Raw genomic sequence first — 13681 nt, 5'->3', positions numbered from 1 at the left:
GAAATAGTAACACTTATCGAAGTTGAGTGACCATTGAGTTACATTTTTAAGTTCAGTGACTAAGTAGTAACATAGTTGAAAAATCAAATCGACCTTAGTTACATTGGCACTATTCGAACATTTTTGTTCTTTTATTTAATTTTTCTGTCAATTTCTTTTAGTGTTATAACTATTTCTTTTTCAATCTATTTATACGGAGTTTGAGATACGGTGAACTGATATAAGATGATCTAAAAATCAAACATACTTTTTCACCATAATGGATGAATATTAGCAACAATTCTATTTTTATTTAATTTATAAGTCTCTAATTTTCTGTTTCCTCTTTTTTCCCTTCATTTTCTTTCATTTTTTCTTTCATAGAGGTCGATTTGAGAAGTTTAGCCCTTGTTTGATCCTCATTTTAAGGGATAAAATGAATTTTTGAATCGTATATTAATGAAAAATGTGTTGTTAAAAAATAAGGAAAAATTTTGAATTTGCGTGTAATATTATTTTATTGAAAAATGTGTGGTTGAATGATGTCAAATCATTGTTTAAAATTTTTTTTATATTTATTTGTTTTTGGAAAGATTGAGACTCAAACAAGGGCTTAATAATTCAATTTAAAAATATATTTTAACGGTTACTGAACTTTGCCCTATGTTACTACTTAGTTATTGAACTTAAAAATGTAACTCAATGATCACTGAATTTCACCAAATGTTACTACTTCATAATTGAATTTTAAAATGTATCTCAATGGTCACCGAATTTTGCACCGTGTTACCCATCCGTCAATCAAGTTGACGCCGTTTGTTGGACTTAACGGATTTTTTCATTTGAGTGATGGATGGGTAACACGTTGCAAAGTTCGACGATTATTGAGATACATTTTAAAGTTTGGTTATAAATTAGTAACATTTGGAAAAGTTCAGTGACCATAGAGTTACATTTTTAAGTTTAGTGACTAAGTAGTAACATAGGGCAAAGTTCAGTGCCATTCATATAATTAACCCGCAAAATAAATTAATAAATAAATAATGATAAAAGGGAAAAAAGGAAAAGTACCAACAGCTACAGGAGCGTTCGAAACGGCGTGACACGACGGCGAGTACAGACAAAACGCCGCCACAATCTGCAGCTTAAGGTGGCTCATTCGCTTCCCACTTACTGAGGAAAGGGGTCACCCCGGTAATTTAAAGGGTAATTTTCTATATATACACATACATAAATAAATACGTTTAAGTGTAATAAACACAGATGAAAGAACACGAGAACCCTGTTGAAAATTGAAGCTTTAATGTTCTTATAACCCTTCTACAAGACAGAATTAGGGCTTTGATAATCACCCTAGGTAATTCTTGATCTTTTTGTTCCTTTGTCTATTTGCTTTTAATTTGTTATTTTATTACTTCGGCTACAAATTATAGATCCACGTAATTATGCATTTCAAAATCAATATGATTCAATCCAGTACCCACCCTTAGAACTGGATTACAAGGGGAAGGTAGGTGGTCATGTGGTTTAAGCTTTAATTTAGTGATTTAGTAATGTCGGACGCAATTAAGCTACTACATCTGCCCCTTCCATCAGAAACTTTTTCCACGACCCTCATAATCTTAGTTGATTTCACAGAATCAGTTTTGTAATAGAAATCGTTGAAGAATTGTTTGCAATGAGGATTGTCCTTAGAAGGGCTTATGCCCTAACGCCAATTGTTGCAACTGTGTTAGGATGCCTAAGTGATACACACGCACCCATACATATTTCCATGCGATTATGTGTGTAAATGCCGTACAACATATGCTATGTTATTTCTTTTGTTTTCATTTTAATTGCTGAGAAAATTTTGAAAGAAATTAAAGAAGTATGTCTCAGTATCCAAATGTGAAGGTTTATGTGGGCAGATCTTATCTTACTAATATGTATCAAAGCAATTAACTGCTTACTTAGTAATTTTAATTATAATTTTTTTACTTTTTACTGGGTCATTCCATAAATTTTATGTATGTACAGGAAAATGATAACATTGAAATGGTATGTTTAATTGTTGCCCATGGAGATCTGCCTTTAAATTACTTTTGCTTATGAATTGTCTACACACTATTCTTTCTCAACATATAAAACAGGAAATTACTTGCATTTTATCTTCTCATCTATAGCTAGGGTTTTAACTGGCGGCGCATGTTTCAGAATTAAAGAGGCTGATGGAACTATGAACACCATATAAAGAGAATGCCAGGGGTACCTCTTGTCCGTGAAACTACGTAAGTTTTCTTCCAAATGAGGTACTTTTACTTTGTAACATCTGCCAAGAAATTACACGCACAGGCTCACGGATACGCACATGATGGAACCACAAACACTTGAAGTGACTACTGCATTTTCTTGATTTGTGTAGATGTTATTTTCCTTTCTTTCATTTCATCTGATTATATTTGCCGTCCCAGTTATAAACCTATATACTTCACATGGAGTGCATCAAGAAATTGGCATGTATTAACACGTTCTTTAGAATGTCCATAGTTCAGATGTTATGTCAAACCTAGGATGCAAAATGAAAAAAATAAGTATTTGCAAATTTACACGAGAGATGTCATCTTAAACTTAAAGTGCCTTAGTTCAGATTTCGTGGCTGCCTAGATCCTAAAATTAATGTGTGTTTATGTATGTTTGTGTGTATATACACATGAAGAGAAAGAGAGAGACCAATGGAAGTTAAAAATATTTATATATTATTATGTAAAAATCGAATGTCAATTTTTCATGAAAAACATCTATATTGAAAGGCTTGTAGATGTTTAAACTTCACACCATGCCTAAGTAACGATGCTGCTAATAACAAATCAAAGGCTTGTCGTAAAATAAAGAATTATATGTGCTTTACTGAAGAAAATGAGTTTGCAGCCTCCTAAATGTAATTTAAATTCCCCAAATATTAAATGAGTTCATTATGATTTTTCTCAGTAATTTGCCAAATTCAAGATATATTCATTGGTTTATACTCATGAATTAGCTATCCTCAATCTCGACTGAAGTAGGATAATTTATTGTACTTGATATATGATTGAGATGAAGAGATCATCAATGTAATCTATTCTTGGAACAGGAATAGTGTTTGCAATTGCAGTTACTCTAGAACTGCAGATCACATGTGCCGTGAGGACACCTGTGCGCATTTGTCCCTGGAAGAGCAAATTGCAGCTGAGGAGAGCCTGTCGATCTATTGCAAACCGGTTGAGCTATACAATATTCTTCAGCGCCGTGCAGTTAGAAATGTAATGTTCTTCACTGTTTACTTCTGTTCTTCCTCTTTTCTTATTCACATTTGTTGTGGGGTAAATCATTTTTCTGCTTCTAAACCATTATCAGAACCTGCCTATTGTCCATATAGGTGCCTCAGGAGTGCAGGTTATGAGCATCTATTTTGAATGTTATTATTGTTAATCATGCCGATATAATACAGAGTGTTCGCTTTTTATTGCTCTATTATATGTGATCTTCATGTTCTAAATATCAATGATAACAGATACATAATAATGTAAGTTTGTTGTCGTTGTAAGTATACCTTTATAAGTTTGTCACCATCGCTCCTGTTATGGTCAATTTGTTCCATTTTTTTTTAAATGTAGCATGTCTAACTGAAGGAAGGTTTTTCTGTAGCCATCCTTTCTACAAAGATCTTTGCGGTACAAAATCCAAGCAAAGCACAAGAAGAGGTAAACATCAGTAGTTACTGTGTTACAATTTTATTTATTTATTTATTAATTATTATTATTATTATTATTACTTTTATTTATATTTTTTGGTGGGGGAGGGGGGGTGCAAATGTTAGATTGTCAAGATTTTCTGGATATATGATGTATTGAATTCTAAAATATCTTATGCAGCAGTACACCATGTAATGTAACTTTCAATCTCATAAGAAAGGTGGTGAACCTTTTTTTATTCTTTCAAAAAAAAATTTAGTATTGGTGACTGTGTTGTGAAATGAGTGGCACATTGTTTTCAGGAAGGGACGAAAAAATCATATGGTTTTCCTCAACTCGTCCTTTTTTATGCCACAGCATCCTTTTATGTGTATGTCCATCATGTTTGAAACCTTGAGGATGTTTACTCATCCTTTATTTTCTATTTATGCAAAAGCACATAGAGAAGTTCTCAGGTCAAAGGCTTGAGAACTCTGTTAAAAAAATCAAGTAGAGATGTTTGTTTGTGACTACTTGGTCTACAATATCACAGAGTTTGTAATATTCATGAGTATTTTATATTATTAGATGTCATAATGTGGCAAACTTTCTATAGGTGGTAATATTTAGTGTGAAAGTAGTACAAAAACATAAAAATGCACAGATGCTTGAAAACATCTGGAGACTAAAAATAAAATTCATGTACACCATTGGCTACACTGGATACTAGTGGTCTTTGTCCAATAGCTGCCTCTCTCTAACCCACTCTTTCTCATTTATTTCCTTCAGCAATTAATTTCTATTTATATTCAACTTTTCCATGTAACTCTGCCTTGCGGTGTTTTCATGTTTATTCAAACTTAGAAATACATATTTTGCCTGGGGATATGTATGTACTATCATGTAACACAACTGAGTTAATCTTCCTTTTCTTCTCTATTTGTAGGATAAAAGTTACAATATCTCTACCCACAACTGTAAATGATGGATTTCAAATTCAAAGTCTTATGTACACCATTGGCTACACTGGATACTAGTGGTCTTTGTCCAATAGCTGCCTCTCTCTAACCCACTCTTTCTCATTTATTTCCCTCAGCAATTAATTTCTATTTATATTCAACTTTTCCATGTAACTCTGCCTTGCGGTGTTTTCATGTTTATTCAAACTTAGAAATACATATTTTGCCTGGGGATATGTATGTACTATCATGGAACACAACTGAGTTAATCTTCCTTTTCTTCTCTATTTGTAGGATAAAAGTTACAATATCTCTACCCACAACTGTAAATGATGGATTTCAAATTCAAAGTCTCTTTCCCCTGTGTATAGTGTTAGCAAGGCCTGTTTATTGCCCAGCAGTTGCTGAGGTTGTATGCCACCTCACTTTATTTTAATGCAAGCTTCCTTTTTTCCCTTTCAATTGGCTTTCATGTTTGGGCCTCTGACTGTGTTTTGATGCAGCACTCTGAAGTTTATCGTTTTAATCGAGCATGTATTTTAACAACCTCCACTGGAGCTCAAGGGGCAAATCAAGATCATGGAACATTTGTTCTCCCTGAGATTAATAAGCTATCAGCAGAAGTCAAGCCTGGCTCTCTTTCCATCTTGTTTGTCAGCTGCTGTATGCCCTTTGTATTTTCTTATAATTTGTACATGTTTCTGGCATACCAACATCATAATTTTTCATGCTTCCTGTCTTCTTTGCAGCCGAATTTTTCAAAGACCAGATGGACATGTCATCATTGCCTGGTAAGTTATGCATCAATTGGTAAAAGTTTTTTCTCTTGTGAATTTTCTTTACATATTGTGCACTTCAGCTAATTTGCAAGAGGAGCTGGTGTTCACGTACACCTTTTCTGCTTAGAAATTGGCCTTCCCAGTTACCTGCTTTATGAAATGCTGAGGTAGGATTCCCTGTGTGTGTTTGTTTTCAGTTGGGTGAGGGCTATGTTTTCTTTAAACAAACATTTAGAGAGCCTTATTTTGTAGTTTAACTGGGAATAACTGGGATAAAATCACGGCTTACCAATCCTTCAAAGTTTTTATTAAGTTTCTCGTGATGTGATGGGTGGCATACTCAAATCTTGATGTGAATAGTTGGTCATACTTATTCTGTCTAGCTGGAGATTACTGTTGATAGAGTAGAGTGAAAGAATCGGATCCTTGATCTCAAATAAGTACTGGATCAGGTGGTGTTTGGTTGCTTTGAGTTATGGCAGCGTTTAAAAAGGCTTAATTGGGTACTAAGTCAATCTGTCTCCTTGAGGTGAGTTCTAAGCCTTGAGGCGCTTTAAGGTGTAAGCCTCAAGATAGAACTAATTAGCAAGTTAAAGCTCTAACTTGCAAACAAACATAAAATACATTGAGAAAATAGTAAATAATAAGTTCTCAAATTAATAATCTATTACTGAAATTGGAGACAACTAAAAGTTTCTTATATCATTGCTACTATTATGATCTGTAAGGGAATTATTAGAATCTGGTCTCATTTTAAGTTTCTTTTGATTCTTTGTCACCATCCTCCAATTTCAATGGTTTATTATCCTTCCCATTTTCCCTCGATGCAAATGAGCGAACACCTTAGTTGGATTGGGGCCTCACAAATGGTATTAAGATGTGGGTTTCGAGGCATTTTATGATAGCCTCACATGAGGCGGGATTTGAGGTGTAACCCCTTTATAGTTTTTTTAAAAACCATTTGTACGTATATACACAAGGAAAATGCTTCACCTCTCCACATCTGTATTTAAAGTATGTCGGCATTTGAAAGTGTCTCCCTATTTTTCTTCTACTACTAGGTATCTGTCCAGTTTATATTTATACTTTAGTTCACTATTGTGTTTGCGATTATTTTGACCTAGAGGTTGGAGTATTGATTCCATCCCAACTTGCATATATAACTTGGAAGCTTCTTTTGGTAGAAAATCGAAATACAAAGTAGGTGTCTCTCCAGTACTGTTGTTTTTCATTGCATACAAGCTTTTCTCCTACTTAAATGAAATACGGTTCTATTAGAAGAGTTTGTGGGTTTACATTGTCATAAGCTGTGGAATATGTATGAGCTTATTCTTCTGCATCTGTTCTGTGTTTCCTCTCAAGGTTTACGAGTGAACTATGGCTCCGTCTTGATGCATCTTTCCTTCCCTAAATCCCACTTTTGCTGGAATTTTTGGACTTCTTGTCATTCTTTGTGTGGAAACATGTATACTTCTCTAATTTGAGCCCTTCATGGTAATAGACAATGTCGGAGGACACTGCTTCCTGGGCAAGATACCAATGGAGCTACTTCACTTATCATGGGAGAAGTCTCCTGACTTGAGTGCGGGGGAGAAAGCTGAGATGCTGTCAACAGTTGACCTGCACTCCTACTTCATGAAGGTACGCCAAAACTTCTCTTAAGTGCGTGCCACTGTGTCCATACTCTGGTCTTCAGTTTTGGTGGCTGAGTACACGTGGAAGGTGGTTGAACACTTGAACTAATAAACTCTTTCTATTTGTTTATAAGCCCTACCGTTTTTGCTAGTTCTTATTGGAGCATTTCCATTTTCTATTGCTTTCTTCATGTTGTTCATATTAGGGGGACTCTTGCATAATACTCATTTACAATTAAAAAACTGTAATTACAGGTGGATTATTTTCTGTCATGCATAGAGAAGATACCAATGCATGATGGATATACCACATAAGCCTTATTTTACTTCCTCCCTGACGCCCCGTGCCCCCCACCCCACTGCTAAAAATTTATAATATTATGCACTTGTGCAATGTGTAGAGCATGTTAATACACAGTGAATTTACATGTAGAAGCCATTGTAATTAAAAATCAGTTTTTGGCTTCTGCACACTCAGGTTTCAATATTATTAATTGCCTTTTTTTTTAAAGTATAGTTCTAAGTAATTTTGTAATGGATGGTGAAGTCATCTGCAATGTTGACTGTATGATGAACAGAAGTTTTAGATTGTGACAAATTTATCCTGTTTTGTTTGATTTTCCAATTTTCTTATATTATTGGCTTCTATAGCAGACAAGCTATTTGGGAGAAGACAAATGCCTTTCATTTCAGACTCCTCATGTCGCGGAGGGCCCGGTAATTTTCCTCTTGTATTCTGCTTGCATTCCTCGGAATCCTTTTTTTTTTTTTTTTTTTTTAAATAATAATTTTGAAGGTTACTCTGGCATTAAATTTCATTTTTACTAATTGTTATTTTTTTTTCTCCATCTTATTTTACCAAGGGTAAGTTGCAGCGACTTCAAGTGAGCATTGCAGCAGAAGAAGTTGGAGCTAAAGAGAGATCTTCTTATGATTCATTCTCATACAGTGACATTTCTACCTCTTCATTGCCTCAGATCATTAGGTTAATTCTATAGCTTCTCCTTTTTATGCTTGCTTTTCTCTTTAATTGATTGTCTCCATTTCATGCGTAGAATAGTCACAACGACCATACTCTCTTCTTGTTGCGGAAAATTGTGCAGATGGAATTGTCCATCTCATGTTCCAAGTTATTTCATTATTAAGTTTGAAACTATCAGTTTTTTCTACAAAATGAAATCTGCCTCTTCTTACTTCTTGTACTGAGAATGAGTTTCTCCATTTTCACGGAATAATTAATTTTCAATCAATCCAATTACCTTTACCAAGTTTTACCAAGGACTGAATGCCTCGGTTATGTAATATCATCAGTACTATCTTTAGTGTTATAAAGCAAAAAATGTTACGCTTGTTTCAATGTGATTCCCCAATACGATTAACTGATTCCTGATCAAAAGGCCAACTTACAGCAAATCATTATTCAGCTCTTGTTCCTTTCTTTTTCTTTTTCCCTCTGATTACCTCTTTGATTGCACTGTAGTATCGTTCATTTAAATTGGGTATGTGACCTTCAAATTGGGGATATTTGGATCATGGGAGGGTTTAGTAAAGGGTTGGATGAGGAATGTGGGAACGAGTGATCTCCACACCACTCCATGGCTGATTTTGTGTGGTCATCAACTATATCTGGTTTTTGGTTTGCATTAGACAAACTTCAGTTAAGGCCCATAATCCTGAAAATGGTTTCAACTTATATTTGATTTGCAGATAGCATAACTGTGAAGTACGAAAATTGTCTGCATATAGGGATTTTAACCTCCATTCAATATATTTTTACAATTTGTGTGATCGAGAGATTACTGTGGTTGAATTCATTTCTGAAAGAAAACTCTTATTAACATATAACTAACATCACCATTCAGATGGGTTTACCTTATTACTAAATGTCGCCTAAGATTGTGGACTTTGCATGTTGTATTGGACTCTGAAATGGTGAAATTTTTTCCCAAACGTCAGATTAAGTTGATTGGATACAATTTTGTGGCTATGCTACCTAGAGCAGTGACATTGAACCAAAAGTGGCATTAATATTTGTTAGTCACATGCCATTTTTGTGATTGTGGATCACAAGTGTAGAAAGAAGAGAGAAGATTCTATGCACTTTCCTTCAGTATCTGTCTTCATCAATTAAAAAGGCATCTTATAGTGATTATTAAGAAATTTATGCAGTGAGCAATTGGATGTTCTAGTTTAGCTTGGCATGAAGTATATGGGAGAGTCTGTTTGTTTAGTACCTTAATGCATGCTATGTAGTTTATGTGGGTAGCCATTAACTAAGCAATATGTAGAAAATAACTCTAATGGGACTGTCTTTCCATTTGATGATCATGATGTTACTTTGCTAATAGTAATCTGGGAAATGAAAAACTGACAAAAGAAGTGGACATTCCAAAGGAAAAATGATTTGGATTTGGATATGCAGTAGCATTATTCTTATTTAATCCTATTCCTTCCTTTCTCATATTATTTGAGGAATCTTCTCTACGTATTCTCACCTCATTGCTGACGGTATTTGTACTGAAGTTTTTAAACTTTCTGCATTATTTTGAGGAATTCACTAATTGGTTGTACGTATAGGTTGAGGACAGGAAATGTTGTTTTCAACTACAGATACTATAACAATAAGTTGCAGAAGACTGAAGGTAACATGAACTCTGATTTTTATGATAAATGCATTGCTTCTTTTACTTTCAGCTAGAACAAAACTTCTTAACATTGGACTAAACTGTCACTGTTAACTAAGTCAACAGTTTATCTGATGATAAAGTATTTTAACGAATAATGGTCCATTGATTTTTTCTTCTTTTCCTTGCTAATCATCTGTCTCTTCAATCTTTTATTGTTGCTGCTGCCATGGTACTACACAACAATCATTTTTCCTTAGACGCACTAAATCTTGTATTATTCAATTGCAATGAATTCGATGGAGATCTTTGGCAAGACATGTTCTCCAGCTTAGGTGTTTAGTTCCCGAATGATGGGATCTTTTTCCCGTTCTTGGTCTAGTAGGTAGATCATGTAGAAGTCATTTTTGCATGGATGTTAAAATAGTGACATTAGATCAATAAACTTCTTACTTCACCAAATTGAGCAACATGTATGTCTCAAACACATAACTTATTGATGTAGTTGCCACACATACATTTGTATGTTAACTTGCCCGCTTCATGGGTGAAATAATATTCTGCTCTAGCTTTGTTCATTAACGATGAGGGTAGAGTTATATCCCGTAACATCTTTCCTGGCTCATAATTAAGAAAAAATAAAAGGTTCGTGCCACTGACTCTTTCTCAAATATGGGATTCTCTCTGCACCCACAATGAATCATGAGACCTTCCTACACTACTGTAATCATTACTGTCAACCACCCTACTATGAGAACTTGCCCAAATAATAATTAGGAATCACAAAGAGTTTTGGTAAGGGTGTGTTTATTGCAGTGGCAATGGTGTTTGGCCACTGTGTCCTTGTGGATAGGGGGAGGGGATGACGTATATGGAGGTGGATGTTACAATGTATGAATGCACAGATATACACTTTCTTTGTTGTTGAAATAAGGGGAATTTTATAGCTATAACCCCAATTACTAATTGTTGTATACTGCATGTTCAATTGATATGATACATATATATATAAATGTTCAGCTGAGGTTATATATTTGTATATGCACTTTTGTTGGTGTGTTTGTCAGTGCTTTTACTGCCCCTTGGTCAATGTTGAGGCAAAATGTTGAATCTCATTTTGTTGTCAATACCGCCGGATTAAATAAACACTGGAATTTTGCTGTTGGAAGAATAAACTGTTCTAGATCTTCCAAATTTATTAACTATCTGATCTTGAATTTCACTTTTAAAATCGTTTGAAGCAATTGCTTATCCTAATCTGAGACTACTAATGTGGCAAAAAAGATTTGGAAAATATATGGCCTCTTCACCTACATTGCATTTGTCCTCCAGTGGCTGCTGTTTTCTCTTTGGCTTTAAGTATTTACCATACGGCTAGGACCATATGACATTGTAGTTCTTTTGGGCCATTATATTCCTGTTTCGATGAAAACTTATTCAGGTCTTTATTATGTTGTAAATTGATAATTGGCATTATAACTCTTCAACTTCATCATTAGGGTGAACTAATAATCATATAATATTATTTCTCCCTTTTCTCCCTCTTTCCCTGTGTCCTTTTCAATGACATTCTATAAAGTACTTATTGTTTTGTGTCTCATAGGTTGTATATAGTCTTAGACTTTGTTTGAGGCCTATATTTGGTGAAAATGAGTTATGTGATAGTGATTTTTTTAAGAATGAAGTTTTGGATTTAGGTGCAAAATTATTTTATTGGAAGAATGTGTGATTGAAAATGAGTTTGAGGGAAAATGAATTTTTAGAAAATGGGGCTCAAACAGGGGCTTAATCTTCAGATATTGCTCTGAGTCTGCCTTTTTGGTAACATTGATACCTGGAACCCTGTTTCTTCCGATACTTTTTCTTCATAGTTGTGAATTTTGTGACCCTAGCCCGTGTTTCTTCCCATATGGATTGTAATAAACGCTTGATATATGCTTTTTACTTGCAGTGACAGAGGACTTTACATGTCCTTTTTGTTTGGTGAAATGTGTAAGCTTTAAGGTATGATGCAATTTTGATGTATTTAATTCTTTCTTTTGGTGTTAATCTGACAATGATCTTACTGTAATTTAACTTATTCAGGGTCTAAGATGTCATTTATCCTCCTCCCATGACCTCTTCAACTTTGAATTCTGGGTTAGTTACCTTCAGCAATTTTCACAAGATTTTATATTCTGTCATTTGATGGAAACCTTAACCCCATTCATTGTATAGGTAACTGAAGAATTTCAAGCTGTAAATGTTTCTGTGAGAACTGACATATGGAGACCTGAGGTCAGAACGGTTTTTTTCTTGAAAATTTTCTAGAGTGTGTGATTTGTTATACTCGTTAATGATCTGCTCGTTTAGGGAAGAAGTATGTAGAGATGTAGAAAACATACCAGCTAAACTACACTGGTAAAAATATCTGAAGCCTGAAAGTTCTTGGTTACACTTGGAATCTTGTTTGATTGATAGAACAAAAATATGTCGTACAATCAGCTGCCAAATTTTCCTGTGTGAGTTTTGGTTAACGTGGATACACCAATAGTTTGATTGACCTGTAAATGGTGGGTGCAAGTTATTTCACTGACCCATTTTACATGGTTACATTGATGACATTTAGAAACTGGAGCATTCTGATTGTTATGCAGTGGGACTTTGAAGATCCGGATCTAATGAATTTACATCAATGTTGTCAAATGGCATAACTTGAATGCACTTACATATGTAACTGAAATTCCTTTGCCACCAATATGATATGTGCAGATAGTTGCAGCTGGTGTTGACCCTCAGCAACAAATATTTTTCTTTTGGTATGACATAATTCTCTAGTTTAGTTTGAGAGTTATAGTATCTTTCCACTTTTCAGTGTCAAATGTAATGAAATGTTTTGGGTATGATACAGTTCTAAGCCACTACGACGTACTAAATTGAAGTGCCTAGTTCAAAGTTCAAAGCATGTGCATCCCTTAGTCTTAGATTCAGAGTTGCCAGGATCAATCAATCAGCTTCATGACAAAACTGATGGTATGATTCCTTTATAGACAATACTTATCCTTGGAATCTTTCTAATCTCCTTCCTATCCTTTCTCTCTTGATTTGTTAACCTCTTTTTATTTTTATTTTTTTGTCTTATTTTCCTTTCACACTAGTTATTTATCAATCATGATGTTCCTGTCACTGTACAGGACTTACTGTGGAGTTGAATTATGGATCCACTTTTGTGTTGATAGGCATGTTGAAGCTACTTATTTCATTTTCAGAAATGCCCTACTCTGTAAACAGAAAACTTCCTAATCCCAACTGATTTTCCATCTAGTTCAAATGCTATTTACAATATCATTTGGAAAATCCTTGGATACCAATACCAAAATTACAAGACATGAGAAAGTCATATTTTTATATTACTACTTTTATTGATGGAAATTATGTAGTGGTTACTCATTATTTTCTCTGCTGGGAAATAGATTCTTCCCGTTTATTCTAGTTTGAAAAATGAAGTCAAATTATTAGGCATGAGAAAATTCTTTCTTGCCTGCTGGTCTTGCCAAGAGTTGTCCAAGGACAATTAACCTAAGCATATAGGACATGTATTGTAGTTAAATTTATATTTTATGGGTAATGTACATCGTTTTGTAAATTGATATTACAGAGTGTGTGGAACATGATGCATTTGGTCTCAAAGTGTCAACTGTGAGAGCTCAGTCATATACAGACCCTGAAGGTCTCCAGTCATCATTACCCGGAAGCAACCTTACACCTCCTGCTATACTACAATTTGCAAAGACAAGGAAGTTATCAGCTGAACGCTCTGACCCCAGAAAGTAAGTTTGCTAGCTGACGTGTTAATTAAAATATTTACGTAAAACCCGTAACATTTTTCATAAAGCTTTTGGAGGAGCTTCTTTTTGCCTTAAAGCAAGTCTGACCTTCTAATTTCATGATTTTGTAAATCTAACCAACTAAATTTATATTCGAGGTAATCACGGTATGCAGATTTAAATTATAGTTTCGTTTGCTCAAGAAAAA

At 34.4% G+C, this 13681-nt stretch overlaps 1 protein-coding gene across 7 annotated transcripts in view; it reads left to right on the top strand.

Annotated features, from left to right (window-relative positions):
- The first annotated feature begins 1040 nt into the window (after window positions 1-1040).
- The window catches only part of LOC111388119 (polycomb group protein EMBRYONIC FLOWER 2-like), a 15378-nt gene continuing 2737 nt past the window's right edge, over window positions 1041-13681 (top strand). The window contains exons 1-17 of one of the 7 annotated variants that reach the window (XM_023012791.1): window positions 1041-1185; window positions 2176-2249; window positions 3092-3260; window positions 3646-3701; window positions 4925-5039; window positions 5134-5293; window positions 5380-5421; window positions 6911-7050; window positions 7698-7760; window positions 7919-8028; window positions 9621-9685; window positions 11619-11671; window positions 11753-11806; window positions 11885-11944; window positions 12419-12465; window positions 12558-12679; window positions 13305-13476. In XM_023012791.1, coding sequence (XP_022868559.1) covers window positions 2218-2249; window positions 3092-3260; window positions 3646-3701; window positions 4925-5039; window positions 5134-5293; window positions 5380-5421; window positions 6911-7050; window positions 7698-7760; window positions 7919-8028; window positions 9621-9685; window positions 11619-11671; window positions 11753-11806; window positions 11885-11944; window positions 12419-12465; window positions 12558-12679; window positions 13305-13476 — 1460 coding nt within the window. In that variant the 5' untranslated portion in view covers window positions 1041-1185; window positions 2176-2217. Of the gene's footprint in view, window positions 1337-2144; window positions 2250-3091; window positions 3261-3645; window positions 3702-4924; window positions 5040-5133; window positions 5294-5379; window positions 5422-6910; window positions 7051-7694; window positions 7761-7906; window positions 8029-9620; window positions 9686-11618; window positions 11672-11752; window positions 11807-11884; window positions 11945-12418; window positions 12466-12557; window positions 12680-13304; window positions 13477-13681 lie in introns of all 7 variants that reach the window. The other 6 variants (XM_023012789.1, XM_023012790.1, XM_023012784.1 and 3 more) reach the window with 6 other exon arrangements.

Source organism: Olea europaea, unplaced genomic scaffold (assembly GCF_002742605.1).
Source record: "Olea europaea var. sylvestris unplaced genomic scaffold, O_europaea_v1 scaffold4551, whole genome shotgun sequence".
Classification (NCBI taxonomy): Eukaryota; Viridiplantae; Streptophyta; class Magnoliopsida; order Lamiales; family Oleaceae; genus Olea; species Olea europaea.
The sequence above is the reverse complement of the archived record's forward strand: the minus strand, read 5'-3'. Positions and strand labels throughout refer to the sequence as shown.